Raw genomic sequence first — 15,981 nt, 5'->3', positions numbered from 1 at the left:
TTCTACTAATTTTCCCGGCCACTCCTTTCTCAAATTTGCCACCCCTCCAAACTTGCCGTCCTTGACTATGCCCCCCCCCCCCCCGTAAAAGAAAAAATATGGAAGTGGTTGTGAATATTGGTGTGAGGTAGGTGTTACGCTTTCCCGCACCGATAATTATCATTTGCGTATGGAAGAGTGCATTATCAAACGCCACGGAACCCTTCAAAATCCCCGAACCTTGGAGAGCTCTCAAAGAAGAGAAGTTTCTTGTTACTAATACTCGCAAAGCTGTTCTTTATTTTGAGTTTTAACGAGGTAGTGTCACAAAAAATTAACAGATTGAAAGAACAGTATAAATCAGGGAAAAATGCGTTTTGTTTCTCCTCTCGATTTTTGAATTCAAATATTTCTGTGAATATTGCACTTAAGGGAAAAAATCCACTTTTTTGGCCTCGGGAGAGACGGCAACAAGTTTCTAATTGGGTTTTTGAGGACGGGTGCTCGTATTAAAATTTGATATTTTTCTTATTTTGATTACTATACAACCCTTTACAGCATGAATAGCGTATCCGAGTTCTACACGTTATTTGGATACTTATTCTAATTGAAAGTACACCTCTAAGATCAACGGTTTCCGAGTAAAATGCGACAAGGGGAATTGAGCAATCATCCTGAATGTATATGTAAGAAACATCACTGAACTAGAACTACTGCTGTCATCTATCAAGTAAGAAATGCAACTGTTGCGATTCCCCGATTGCGATGACCGGTAATTGATTGGTTTTGATTAATGCACGGCATGGAAAAAGTCAATATAGTATGATATCAATAAATATTTCTTGAGTAATAACATTAGTTGAGTTGTCGAGTTTTTTCAAACATTTTAATAGTTGATGTTTGTTTGCGGTAAATTAATCTTTAACATTTTACTAATGCTAAAACACTTAAAATTTCAAAGCAAACTTAGCAATTGAATTAATGTTATTGCTCAAAATATATTTTTCAATATCATGCTATAAATTGGCTTGTTCTACGTGGCGCATTAGTAAAAAGCCGGTCATCTCAATCGAAGAATCACAAAAGTTATATTTTTCATTTGATAGGTGACATCAGTAGTTACAGTTCAATAGCGTTTTACATGCAATCATTGGCGTACGCATGGGGGGGGGGTGTTTGGGGTTCTACCCCCCCCCCCTCCCTCAAGCCGAGATTATAGTGTTATTTTGTGCAGGAAAAAACTTAAACCCCCCCCCCCTCTTGAGAAGGGAAAAAAATTGAAATCACCCACTCCCTGAAAAATTCTGCTTACGCCTATGCATGCAATATAATATATATCTAGCATATAAAGTAGGTACAGGTCACACCTACTTTCAATATTTTCCAGAAGGCACATTTTTGTGGATGAAATTTTATTTTTACCCGTTTATAGGTTATGGACAAAAGTAACAAAGAAAGGCACCATTTCTTCATGGTGAATAAGTTTGCAAAGTATGGACGTTTAGAGTCCATTATAGGAATGTTGCTTCCCTATACACAGAGTTTTCGCTGGGGAAAAAAAAAAATCCCTATAAGGTAGCCTTTTATTTCGTCACATCACGCAAATATCGAGATATCAAAATTCTGTCAGCAGAGAAATAACAGTTCTGTGCGGTGAAAATGAAAGAGAATGCGCCCACCATCTGCAAAAAAATGTTATAGGACATTTTTAATGCAGGAATAAAGTTTCCCCCTCCCACGAGGATCTCGGTGCTCACCCTTCCTTCCCCCCCCCCCACAACCTAGAGCTGAATTAGTAAAAATCAACAGTTAGTCAATAAAAATCGGCAATCGATCAATAGAAATTGGCAATCGATCAATAGAAATTAGCAATTGATCAATAGAAATTGGCAATCGATCAATAAAAATCGGCAGTAAAAAAATCAATAAAAATCGGTAATAAATTAGCAGTAAGTCAGTAAATGAATTCCGACTTTACTGTCGCACCAGGTACAGTTCTTGATAATGTATTAATATCGAGGTTCCTGTCTGCAAGGTTGACCATAGGTGCCGGAACCTAGGGTCTGAGGTCATTTGAGAGCCCCCCCCCCCAATAAATTTTGTAAGTGGGGGCTGAGACCCTCCAATAATTTCTGAAAAAAACAATGCGATGCACCTTCCCTTTCCTGCGTACGCTTTTGATACTGCAAGACCAGCAGCTTTCAAGCCCCCCCCCCACTAATGTTTTCTTCGTGACGGCGCCTCTGAGGTTTAACCCCCCCCCCTTAACTCCCCCCCCCCACCCTCACCCAAGCCTGAGTGTTCTCAGCTCCCCACTCCCCCCCCCCTCCTTCGTAGGGGCAGAGTTCTCAACCACCTAAAGCAGTGTTTCTCAACCACCGGGCCGTCACATCATTCATACCAGGGCACGACTGATCTGCCGTTTCATTTTCCCTTATTTATTTTCCATTAGTCGTGTATTTGACCGGGCCATTCCCTTACAAAAATAAATGAAACCGGGCCGCGGGCTTCCAAAGGTTGAGAACCACTGGTCTAAAGAGCATCATGGGCACCCCCCCCCCCCGGGCCAAGGGATTTTTCTGAGTCCCTGCATAGAAGGCAGAAATCTCAAAAAATTCAACTACAGTAAAACCCCTCTCAACGGACAACCCCCCCCCCCCCCGTTTACGGCCAAATAATATAATTTCCAGTTGTATAATAAAAGTATATAACTCAAACTCCCGATTAACGGTCACCCCTCTTTTACAGACGAATTTTTTTTGTCCCGTCAGTGTCCGCAAAAGAGAGGTTTTACTGTACTTCTCATTTTTCTGAGGCCCCCATCCCCTCTTCTCTTGATGGGCCCCATGCGTTAAGACGGCACCGCGTAGGGGTCATGCAAATATTACATGAACAGACAACCTTTCGATAACGGACGGAATATCTAGTCCATCTATAACAGAAACCGTAATTTTTTTTTACCCCGTAACCGGTAAAATAAAATAAAGAAAAACTAAAATAAGAAAAAGATAACCGTTCTTCTTCTTTTATATGAACTACACGAGCGCCCCCAATCGGAAAAACTTTTATAAGACGTTTGAGGAATATATTATTATTACATTTTTTTCTTTCTTTCCGCAACTTGCTCTTTCTTTTCTTTCTTATTCGGCAAGAAGCTTTGCTACCTGAAAGGTGGCCTGTTTGTTGTTGTTATTCGGTCGGTGGTGGTGGACGCCGGTAGGCCCCCCCGAAGTCTTGCATTTTCGAGCTCATTTATGGCCCCGTCTCTCGACGTAATAAATACACATACAATTTAAGATCTAATCTCTAATGAAGTGTGTGTGTGTATTTATGTAATCAAAAGGTTTCGATTAATAATAAATAAATTAATTAATCCGATTGTATATTAGGGGGGTGATCCGTCGGATTTTTGACTTTTTCTTTTCTCCTCTCCAATGGGATACTCGAGATTTTTGCTGTGCTCTGGTATCTACGTATTTTTTATCGGCCTCTACGTCAATTCAAGTAAGTTTTTCCTCGATTATTTAATAATTAATTAATTGAATTTTTATTGATTAATTCTCATAAATCAATTGAACTTGTTGTTGATACTTATTCCCGCAGAAAAATTAAAGCTCAAAATAATTTGATGTAAACAGCATGGCCCCCTTCCTCACAAGGGTGGGACTGACAGGGCTCCGGCCCTGGGGCCGAGGACGATTCTTTTTTGTGTTTTCCACGCCATAATTTTCTTCATAATGGGGCCCGTGAAAGTCTGGTATGGGAAGCCCGCAAAAGATCCCAATCTAGGGAGGCCCTGCTCCAGTATGTGATCATGGTAACCGGGGCTGGGTATGGGCAAGTGTGAAGGGTGAGATCGCGCCGGTATACAAAATATTAGGGGCCCGTAAAAATGGATTTTATTGCATTGATTACGTATAATATTTGACGATAACTTCTTTAAAGAGACAGAACTTGAAGTTCTATTGATAAAAAATATGTCGATTTATTAACAGATCTTAACACCTTATACAGGGTGTCCCTAAACTCATAGGCCAAATTTTAAGGGAAGGTAAAATACACATAAAAAATATTTTTTTTGCACAGCAATGTGGAGTCGAGAATGAAAAGTGATGGCTGAAAAACACGAAAAGTTGAGGAAATGACAAAAGCTTTTTATTTACATCAATAATTACAGTAAGTGCTCAAATGTGCCACCGCCAACATCGATACAGGCCTGGTATTTAATTTCATCATTCAATCGTACCAAACCATTCTTAGCAAGACTTTCACGCAATCATGTAAATGAAAAACTTTTTTTTCCTCCTTAGCATTTCGTGTTTTTCCGCCAACACATTTCATTTCCGACCCAACATTGCTGTATAAAAAAAATGAATCTTTATGTGTATTTTACCTTCCCTTAAAGTTTGGCCCCTTCAGTTCAGGGACACCCTGTATGGTGGTGTATCCGTGTCCATTCACATCCTTGAATGAATCCTTGATTTTGACCCTAGACGAAGATTTTTAGCTGGATCCTTATATTGGTTTTCAAGAAAATTTATAGTTTTACAAATTGGAAAAATATAAAACCGATACCAAAGGCATCCCAGAGCCCTGTCAGCCTTTCCACATGAACGAGCCATCGTCTTAACATCGTGAGCCCTCAATAAAAGAGACTCTGGTCCCATCACCTTATCAGACTAGAAGTGACAGCCACCCGGATTCAAAATCTTATTTCAAATTACTGTCGACGCTCGTTATAGCGACGATTCCATTACAACGACCGGCAAGATGTCTCGAATGTTTTCATACAATGACTATCATATATGTTTTACTTTCGATATAACGACCCTCTCAACATAACGTTCGTTTTCAACTGGACGGGGGGGGGGGGTCGTTACATCGAACGTCGACTGTATTAGACATTATTTTAGTTTCGCATATGTTTCGTTAACACGAGGCTCCTTAACCACCTGCAATATCCAGTATGCCCATGCGTTAAGATGGCCCTGTTTTCTGTGGAATCCCCCCTCGGAAAGATTTTTTTTTTTGACGGATCCGAATTCGAAAACTTTTAGCGGGTCCCCTAAATTGAATTTCTGTGGACGCATAGAGCAAACATTAGTTAATCGCTGGGCCTGACCCCTATCACATATCTCTCGTAATATTGAAGAGGGCCAAAGAACTGTTCTTACACCGGGCTGCTAAATGACCAAGTCTGTCCCTGGATGTAAGGCTTTCTTCAGTTGTCTTAAATTATATGTATGTATTTTTTGGATATCTTTTTTGATACGAGGTCCGAGATTGGATATTTTGGGGTCCCGTTGAGAGATAGAGAGGGGGAAATGATTTCGCGGCCCTCTAGAAAAGTGGCTTTCAAACTGGGGCTATTTGGATATTCTGGGGGGGATTACCGGTGATAATCAGATAAAATGGGACCCACGATAAGTGGTGAAGAGAACGACAGAAAGCTGTGAAGACGTAAATCTTTCAAGTGAAATATGTTTGGAAAAATGTCACTACTTCCACTATCCAGCAGAGTGGTCCAGAACCAGGGCCATCTTCACACATGGACCTATGTGGGCATGACTCGAGGCATGCACAATGTGATCTGGTACTATGATTTTTGAATGTAAATATGTTAGCTGTTAGTTCCAGCTATAAGTATGGAGCCCAAGAACATTACTTTTCCAGGAGACCCATAATGTTGACACGGCCAGGCATAGATCCCTCTCAAGAAGGAAGCTTACCGAACTCTAACCAAAGTTGATATGTCCAGAGGTTTGATTTATTGAGTAAGTTCGTTGGATCGTCCCGTATTTTGCCCAAACCCATTTTCCCATATAATTCGGCTCTTGGGAGGGATGGTGACCAGGCGTTGATCCAAAGAATGGGGGTCAATGGGGGGTGATTGCCAAACACAAGAGCCGAATAATAGGAGAAAAAAATTGGTTTCCCCCCCCCCTTATAATACGGGATGGTCCAACGAGCCTGAACAATAAATCCCCCTCCCAACTCATTTCTCTGGATCCGCACCTGATACTCACCAAAGCCTCCTAGATACTACTTCTAGGAGGCTTTGTACTCACCCACCTTTTGGATCCATGCCTGACCATTACCTCCTAAATACAGAACCTCTAAGAGGTAATTGCCTAACCCCATGGTTACAGAGATCGATCTCATTTATTAAAATTTTTGTTTATCATGAATTCAGTTTTCAATTAAATTCAATTTGATATGTAGAAAGGGTCTCGCTCTTGGATGAGGGTAGGGGATGTTGGATAAGACAGTGGGACCACGAGAAGAAAATATTGTCCAAAGGGCGTCATTGGCTTAAGAAAGTTGAGAAACACTGCTCTAGAATCCCTGTATATATTGCTTCAACGATGGAAGGACCGACAAGGAGACATTATACTTGCAATTAATTATTTTTCAATGGAAAATTTAGCATAAAGTCGATGCCGAGGGCCTGAAAGTCCTGGTTGTTAAACCCATGAGAACTGATAGCCTAGAAAAGGATTTCATATAGAAACGTCCTCTCCACTTGTCAATATAAGATTCATCGAAAGAGTGGTTATTTGTGGAGATGAAGATTACAAGGAAGAAAATTCCTCACTGCCCCCACTGGAACTCGAACCCCGGACTCTCGCTTGCCGGACGAGTGCTCTACCATCTAAGCTATGGAAGCAGATAGAATATTTCAACCTTGGAGCGTATATATATGTTGAAAGGCACCGTACATGGACGGCGTCAACAATCAACTAATAGCTCGTGAATGACAATGTACGGTGCCTTTCAACATATATATACGCTCCAAGGTTGAAATATTCTATCTGCTTCCATAGCTTAGATGGTAGAGCACTCGTCCGGCAAGCGAGAGTCCGGGGTTCGAGTTCCAGTGGGGGCAGTGATGAATTTTCTTCCTTGTAATCTTCATCTCCACAAATAACCAGTCTTTCGATGAATCTTATAGAAAAGGATTGTCTATGCGTGATATGGCGTAAAGCTGAATGGATAAAATTTCAAACTAAATCTTTGTTAAGCAAGTAAAGTCAAAACTGTAGTCAATGTACTTCATTCTAAGTTTACGTCTCTGATATTTAGTAGCCTGGTATGGCTGCACTGTTCGCATTTGCCCAAGTCCAGCCCTTGGGCAGAGCTTGGACATTTTATGGCTCTCTACAATATCTGTTAATGAAACATTAATGGATTTGAAATACTTGCAACTAAGTTTGTTAATTATTGTTCATCCAGTGTTCAATTTTAATTCAATGGAGGGCCCACACCCTAGAATCAAGACCAGAGTTAGGCATACTGTGGCACGGTATTAAAAGTAAAACAAATTTGGCCATTCTCTTCTGTACACGTGGCCTACATAAGGGGGGGGGGGGGGGGGGGACTGGATGAGCTGAGATAAATTTTATTTTTTCCTTTTGTTATCCTCTATAAATTTACTATAAAGTGTCAGTAATTAAGAGGGCCTACAAATATCTAGGATTGGAACCCTCTCAAAAACCCTGGGCTAAGATTCAGACCATCTTGTCTTCTTCGATCGTCTTCAGATCATCTGCAGAGTGTCTTCAAATCATCTCCAAATCATTTTAAAATCATATTCTCCAAATCATTTTAAAATCATATTCTCCAATCATTTTCAAATCATCTTTTTCGGTTTTCTTCTTCAGTTGTCTTTGCTTCGATCCTCTTCAGATAATCTTCTCTAACCATTTTTAGATAGTTTTCTTCAATCATATTCTTCAATTGTTTTCTTCGATTGTCTCCAAATCATCGTCTCTAATCATCTTCAGATCGTCTTCTTCGATTGTTTTCTTAGCCTTCAGATCATCTTCAGTTTCCTTCTTCAACTGTTCTTCTCGATCGTCTTCAGATCATCTCCAATAATCTTCACATAGTCTTCTTTGATCCTTTTCAGATCATCTTCTCCAATCATCTTCAGATAGTCTTCGATTTTCTTCATCGAATAGGCTTCATAGATTGTCTTCTTTGATTTCCTTCTTCAGTTGTCTTCTTCGTCTTCAGATCATGATTTTTTTTTATCTCCAGATCGTCTTCTTTGATTGTCTTCTTCAAATGACTCCTTCGATCGTCTTCAGATCGTCTTGAAGTGATCAACTTGCTGACGCGAAAGATCTCATTACCTCCCATCACGTCCAAAAATTACGTTTCCATAATGAATCATATGACTTCAAACCATTAGCTCAGATATTCGTGGCGCCTATATTTAAGAAAGTCTGAAAATAAGAGTCATCATTATTGAATATAAGAAAACAAAGGGCTTAAAACCGGATGTCCTTCCGATCACATAAAAGAAGAAGAACAAGAAGATGCATTGAATGAATATGGGTCTCGCCATCTTTACGTTTTTGACCTTCATCATCTGGTTCCCCGACAAGTATATAGACGGAGAAACAACATCAGCGACGGAAAAATAACTTTCACTTACATATATATAAAAAGATAAATTACGCAATAACTTTTCCTTTACCTTGAACCCGACTAAATGGATGATGGAAAGGATTTGGAGTTTAAGATCGAGCTCACGTGTCAGGTGTGACATAATTACTGCCATCATGCGCCGAACATTCAATGGATACACGATTTTTTTTATAGCTGACACAAACTTCGATGAATCACATCTGGGTTTTGCCGAAATTTAAGCTAATAAACCAAGGTAATGCTGGAACCTAATGAAAATATATGGCCGAGAAGAGCTTGTGGCAGGAGTCTTCAACGTATGGCTCGCGGGCCACATTTGGCCCTCGGAGATTTTTATCGTGGACCGCCGATCATTTTCAGAAAATGGTTGAAAACATTGAAGAAATAATTTCGGAATCGATGGAAGAAATAACTTCGGAATCGATGGAAGAAATAACTTCGGAATCGATGAAAGAAATAATTTCGGAATCGATGGAAGAAATAATTTCGGAATCGATGAAAGAAATAATTTCGGAATCGATGAAAGAAATAATTTTGGAATCGATGAAAAAATTCTAGAACAAATTAAAAAAAAAATTAGAATAAAAGAGTTATATATATACACATCCCAGCCAGTTACCCCCCAGTTCCTCGGAGGGAGGATTTTGAGTAAAAGAGCAGTTGAGAAGGTCAGTGTGCAAATGAGTAACCAAGTAGGCAAATAAATGACCAACCGGCAACCCATAAGCAAATGCATGAGTTATTAAGCAAAGAAGTGAACATATGAGCAATTAAGTGAATGAATGAACAAGTGAGAATGAATGAGCAAGCGAATGACCCAGCAGTCAAATGAATGTCCCTAGGTCACTCTCTCATTTACTCAATTGTTCACTGACTTAATCATTCACTCATTTTCTCACTGTTTCGGTCACTTGCTCACTCAATTGTGCCGAAATTGTCGGTGAATTTTCCGTAAATAGTTTCCGTGTACAAACTGGTGATGGTGCAAACATGCTTGTACCGTGTGGAGACGAAAGGGAAGTTGTGGATGCTTGTGCAAAAAGATTGCATATGCATGCTTGTCAAGCTTGCAGTTACGTCTGCAGCCGCCTCCTCCTGGCCAAATGTGGTCCTTGGAGTAATCTGATGGAGCCGGTGACCTCACACATGATTTTGCAAAATTAAACCAAATAATTGTCCATACGAGCATTGTTTGATTAAAACCGCAAGATTGACGAGAAATCTCGCCTCCTTAAAAGCCTCTTATTTTGGCATTAACAAGCCCAGTTATTTTGCAAAATTTATTTCTCAATAGAGCATTTTTTCCCTATATTCCTTAGTTTGCACCTGCTGAGAATCGAAAGAAAGCCTACCTCATTAAAAAAGGTATGGCATTTTGAAAGGGATTTAGTGATTACTGCTTCGCAGCTAACTAGGGTTAAACAGTGGTTATCCGACATTGCGCCCTTTCACCGTGAATGATAACGGGCCTGTGGTTAAGATATGGCCCGCAGAATATTTCCAGGTCACTTAAATGGCCCGCGGCACACTTCGAAACAAATAAAGTGGCCCGCACCCTCCACAAGGTTGAGCACTCTTATTTCAGAAAGTACGACTGTATTCCAACTATCTAATACATGGGTCTTGAACTTTTCGGACACCGCGGGCCAGATTAAAATTGCCCAAGAAGTCCGCGAATCACGAACTCTTACTGAGGTATTTATAACTGTAAGAAGAATCCAGATTTACAAGAAATTACTCGTGTTATTTACAGTGACATCTTAATAGAAGGGGCCAATGGGGCCCCGAGTTGTATTAGGGCAAAATAATTGAAGACTTTTAATTATTCTGAAGTTATTTTTTTTATTAATCATAGATTTTGAAGCAACTTTTTTCGTAAATTCTGAAAAAAAAAGTTTCTGATCAATTACTGATTACTTGAATTAATTATGGTTAATTTCAATCTGAAATCGTTTTAAATAATTCTTTACTTATATTATTTCAATAATTCTGAGATCATTTCCTTCTCGATATATCTTGAAATCATTTCTTTCCAATAATTATACAATTATCCATTTATTAATTGCGAAATAATTTCTACCACAAATTACGAAACTATTCCTTTCTTTGGTTTGTAAATTATTATTTTCTCATTAATTCTTAAATTGTTTGTTTCAAAAATTCTTAAATTATTTGTTTCAAAAATTCTTAAATTGTTTCAAAAATTCTTAAATTGTTTCAAAAATTCTTAAATTGTTTCAAAAATTCTTAAATTGTTTCAAAAATTCTTAAATTGTTTCAAAAATTCTTAAATTATTTCTTCCGTTAATTCTAAGTTTTCATCAATTTCTTCCGAATCATTTCTTTCATCAATTTGTTCCGAATCATTTCTTTCATTAATTTGTTCCGAATCATTTCTTTCATCAATTTGTTCCGAATCATTTCTTTCATCAATTCCAAAATTATTTCTTTCATCAATTCCAAAATTATTTCTTTCATCAATTCCAAAATTATTTCTTTCATCAATTCCAAAATTATTTCTTTCATCAATTCCAAAATTATTTCTTTCATCAATTCCAAAATTATTTCTTTCATCAATTCCAAAATTATTTCTTTCATCAATTCCAAAATTATTTCTTTCATCAATTCCAAAATTATTTCTTTCATCAATTCCAAAATTATTTCTTTCATCAATTCCAAAATTATTTCTTTCATCAATTCCAAAATTATTTCTTTCAATAATTGTAGAATTAATCGTCTTTCAATGTTTTCAACCATTTTCTAAAATCGACGGGCCACGACAAACAGCTTCGAGGGCCAAATGTGGCCCGCGGGTTATGCGTTGAAGACCCCTTGACCTAATAGATATTGGTTTTTTTTTAACTCTGCCGAAATATCATGTCTTTTCATCTATCTTGATAGATTTACTCGAATGTGTTTCATTTGATTTTCCCTTACCATCAAGATACCTTGGACAAAAAAAGATTTATCTGGTGATCTGGTCACTAGGATGACTTTCTTGGTAGAATTTTAGATACCTTCGTGGAAGACAAAGGGATTTCGCAAGATTTAAGCTGATAATTGAAGGTGGCAATAGTTCATTTCATCGTACAATGCGAGTATTCACACAGAAGTGAGAGGATATTTATCCATTAGAACAATCAAAGAAAATGTAATAAAAGGCAATGCATTTCTTACAAGCACATACCCTGGAACACAAAAGAGAAGAAATGAAAGAAACGGAAGGCGTTCACAATGGCTGCTGTGGAATTTCGGTTAATATCAGTGACTGACTCAACAATTAAGTCTTTTCGAAATCAGTTTGGCAACCGAGATAACTCAAGATCATGTCGTAATAATTAGAGTAATTTTTGTCGCAGTTTTTTCATATTGGGACCCACGTTGACTAGGCAGCCAAGTAGCAAGATGGAGCTCAATTCCTTTTAATGACTCAATCAATGACATGGAATATCTTATAAATCAAAATTGTCTATCGCAGCGTTTTTCAACGTTTCTGAACCCAAGGACCAGTAAAATATCTGAGATTATTCGACGGGCCTCTTAACTTTTAGCATGAGTTGCGTGACCATGTGTTCCGTATTTTAATAGACATTTCTCTATGATTTTTGTCCGTTCGGACTTTGTACAATTGTTCGTTTTTTTCTCAGCGAAGCTTATTCGAATTTTTAATCTTTACTTAAAATGGTGAATGAAGATAACCTTCATAACTTATAAATTATACTGTGATAACTGTGATAATTATGACTACATGTGAATACTCATCTGACATACTTGTCTTGATTAACGTTTTTTTCTGTGAACTACATTTCAAGTTACTGTGAGTTCCAGTAGTCCTTTATTTTCCCACTCTAAATAATTTTCAGCCATTTCAGCAACAACTGGTAAATATTGCCAACTTGTGGCAATGTTTATGAAAACAATTGGCAATATCCCTTATTTTGCCGTATTTCAGATCACAATTTCCCGTGTTTTTCTCAATGGAAATAGTTCTCCAGTCATGATGAATGTTTTTTTTCATGTAAAATACGTTTTAGTTAACTGCGATTTGCTGCAATCCTTTATTTCCCCACTCTTCAGCAATGATAACAATAATCAGGAAGTTTGTCATAAATTGCCCAATTTTTTGGCTACAATTTATTTCATATTCAGTATTGCGATAAACAGTATTTTCCTCAATTGGATATGGTTACCCTAAGTGTGAAAGCCTAATTTCTATTCGAGAACCCATAAGAATATTACTAATGACATAAGAATATTACTAATTTCATAAGAATATTACTAATGTCATAAGAATATTACTAATTACTAAAATCAATAAAGTTTATTGCTAGAACATTGCCAAAATCAATGAGAACATATTTTTCATTTACTTAGAATTAAAGTCATCAAGTATCTACCTTCGGACCACCTGTTTCATCGTCGCGGACCATAGGTTGAGAAACGCTGGTCCATCGGATATTCTTTCTTTATTTTATAGGACATAGATATCCGACATCTTCCAAAGCGGAATAAAGAAATGCAACGAACAGCCAGAGAAAGATCTATTTATCATAAATCAAAAAATACGATTGTATGTGATTCAAAGCGTGAACCGTGACTCCGCAAAACATTGATCAATAGAAATTTGCATCTTTTTTTGACGGTACAAAAAACATCTGAAGATTGGCCTTTAGTAAGCTGTATATTTCGGTCTTGTATTTTATTTTATTCCCCCCCCCCCTCATCTTACCGTGGTCTAGACCGGAAAAATTATTTTGAGCATCTCGTTATAACGAATCGCCAAAGCGTCCCTCATTGCCGTACACGGTTACGAGCGAACCGAATTGTACAGGGTGCAGCATAGATAACATTTAACACCACATTTTACTGGCGAACCGTTGATCCTAGAGGCAATTGAAAAAAAGTACCCGAATCACGTGTGACCCTCAGATACGTCATTCATATTGCTAGAGGTAGTATATTATTAAAGTAAAAAATATATAACTCTTTATACAGACACCCTGAGCTAAAAAACCCAATTAGAAAGTTGTTGCCCTGTCTCTCCCGATGCTAATTAAAAAAAATCCACGTTTCTAAGTGCAATATTTTCTGAGATACTTGAATTCCAAAAAGCAGAGAAAAGTTGGAAAAGAACAGCATGAACTAACGGAGTACGCTTCTTTCCCCTCTTTTACGGTGTTTTCCCCCAATTTGTCTCCAGTTTTTTAATTCAAATATCTAGGCGAATAGAAAATGTAGAATTTTTTTTGTTGGCCTCAGGAGAGACAGGACACAGGGTTTCTATACAAAAAAATTAATATTTTTTATTTCAATAACTATACAACCCCTTGCACAATATGTATAATAATATCTCCTTCACAAAAACTCAAAAATTTCAATGACCCCCCTCCCGAAATTACATGTATTTGTCACGCTATAGCACGTCAGTGGTGCCACTTCTCTTAGGAGTCATTCAAGTATTACGTCAGCATCGAGGGGGGGAGGGGGTTTCGGATTTGCTGACTTTTGATGACAAGGGGGAAGGTTTGAAGGTTGCTTACGTCATCAACCACCCTTTTTGAAGATATGAAATATTCTAAGCTGCTGACGAAATTTTGCTGACAAGGGGGGGGGGGGGTCAGTGTTTTGCTGACGGAGGGGGGGGGTCAAAAATGGCTAAAAATCTGCTTATGTAATACTTGAATGGCCCCTTAGTAAAAATAAAAAAAATGGGTATTTTGGCAGCTCTTGGTCACGAATGGATATTTACACATTTCTTGGTTACAAATGAATATTTTAACAACTTTATTGGTAAAGAAATGGATATTTTAGCAACTTTAATTGGTAAAGAAACAGAAATATTGGTAGCAAGGTAAAAAAATAATAGTTTGGCAATATCTGAGGTCCATAACTGAAGAAGTATGCCTCTGGGTTCAACGGTAAGCCAATTAATTGCTGTGCCAGCTGTTAGCTATATGCACCCTGCATAATTACAAGGCCAAAAATTTCCGTCGTCGACAAATTTACGATAAGAATTCATTTTACTTCTCTCACTGTGTCAGATTCCACGGTTATTTACCAGAATTATGCAGGTTGTCCCACAATTGTTTGCACAACTGATTAACTTTAGAAACATACTTTCAGTTTCAAAAAATTATCAAACGACGTGCAGTTACCCGAAATGTCTTGAATTTTTAACAGGGGTTGTACATAGATAAAAAAAAAATAGACAAATTAACTTTCCGTGTAGACGGCTGTGTGGTAAAACGTCGCAAAAAAGGCGCAACGTTTTTGGAATCGGTGCAAGTGTCGCCACCAACACTGTAAACTGCCACCGTAGCTCAGAAAAGCCCAAAAAAAACTTATTTTGGCATTTTTTCTTTGAAAGAAAAAAAAGTATTTTTGGCTCCTGGGAAAAATTTGGCTTCCTTAATTCGTTTTTTATTTTTTTTTCTGGATTTATCGAGCCTTGGAATCGAGCTCATACAGAAAAAGTGGTACTTCTTGAGATTAGAAATTACTACGAAGACAAGGCACTATAATTCACCCAGCAGACAGAAATGCATCCAAACAATGATTATGAGTCACATTCATGTTGATTTCAATGGATGTGAAGTCATTACCACAAGCGCAAGTCCAGAGGGGGGAGGCGAGGGAGGAGCTCGCCTCTCCCAAGAGCCGAATAAATATGGGGGAAATTAGTCTGTCCCTTAAAATACGGGATGATCCGATGCACCTACGCAATGAGTCGCTCTTCCGACACATCGCCTTGGATCCGTCTGTCTCCGCTCTATTATCAGCTGGAAATGTCTTTCGGAGCTGACGACGAATGCCTGCACTGCATCTTCACAGCTGAAGATGATGTCTGCTTTCACTCCATTCGAATTTGAAGTTGTCTGGCTCTGCTCCATTCGCAGCTGAAGATGCTTGCTTCCGCTCGATTCGGTGCTGAAGATAAATGCCTCCACTTCGTTCGCAACGGAAGATGCTTGCCTTCGCTCAATTCAGACGGAGCTGATGATGAATGGCTCGGCTTCATTCGCAGCCGAAGATGTCTTCCTTCGCACAGGCTCGGAATCAGAGGGAGGTGATGGAAGCGACCCTCCCAAAAGAGCCTAATAATATGAGATAATTTGTCTGTCCGTCCCATATGGGACGATCAAACGAACTTGCATAATTCGCTCTCCCGTTAAATAATTCTGGATCCGCGCCTAGTCATTACCAGGACAAACTCGATGTAGAGACGGATCAAATCGAAAAATTGTAGATTCCATTAGCAAGATCTAGCCTTCCATCTGTAAGTGGAATGGTAGTAGTATATAACGTCTTTTTTTTTTTTTGATATCGTAAACTACATTTTAAAGTAACCATCAGCAAAACAGGAAATTCCTATAACGGCCTTTAACAGTTTATAAAGGCCAGGATCGGTCGTTGCGCTCTTGGCCTTCCTTCGATTGAACAGCAAATAATCCGAAAATGGGCCGCCTTATTTTTTTTTCTCTCTCTCTCTCTTCCCCCTCCCGATTATTTTCTCTTAAGTGTACATACTTAGCTGTTCTTACGGAATAATAATAAAAAATAAAAGTAAAA

At 38.3% G+C, this 15,981-nt stretch overlaps 1 protein-coding gene across 1 annotated transcript in view; it reads left to right on the top strand.

The window, feature by feature from the left end:
- The first annotated feature begins 3,157 nt into the window (after positions 1 to 3,157).
- LOC149089684 (uncharacterized) overlaps positions 3,158 to 15,981 on the top strand; it is a 48,291-nt gene continuing 35,467 nt past the window's right edge. The window contains exon 1 of the mRNA XM_089236734.1: positions 3,158 to 3,483. Coding sequence (XP_089092860.1) covers positions 3,414 to 3,483 — 70 coding nt within the window. The 5' untranslated portion in view covers positions 3,158 to 3,413. The remainder of the gene's footprint in view (positions 3,484 to 15,981) is intronic.

The sequence above is a fragment of the Pholcus phalangioides genome, unplaced genomic scaffold (assembly GCF_987345545.1).
Source record: "Pholcus phalangioides strain wild (caught in Gottingen) unplaced genomic scaffold, Ppha-v1.0 ptg000001l_1, whole genome shotgun sequence".
Classification (NCBI taxonomy): domain Eukaryota; kingdom Metazoa; phylum Arthropoda; class Arachnida; order Araneae; family Pholcidae; genus Pholcus; species Pholcus phalangioides.
This window is presented reverse-complemented; position numbering and strand designations above follow the sequence as displayed.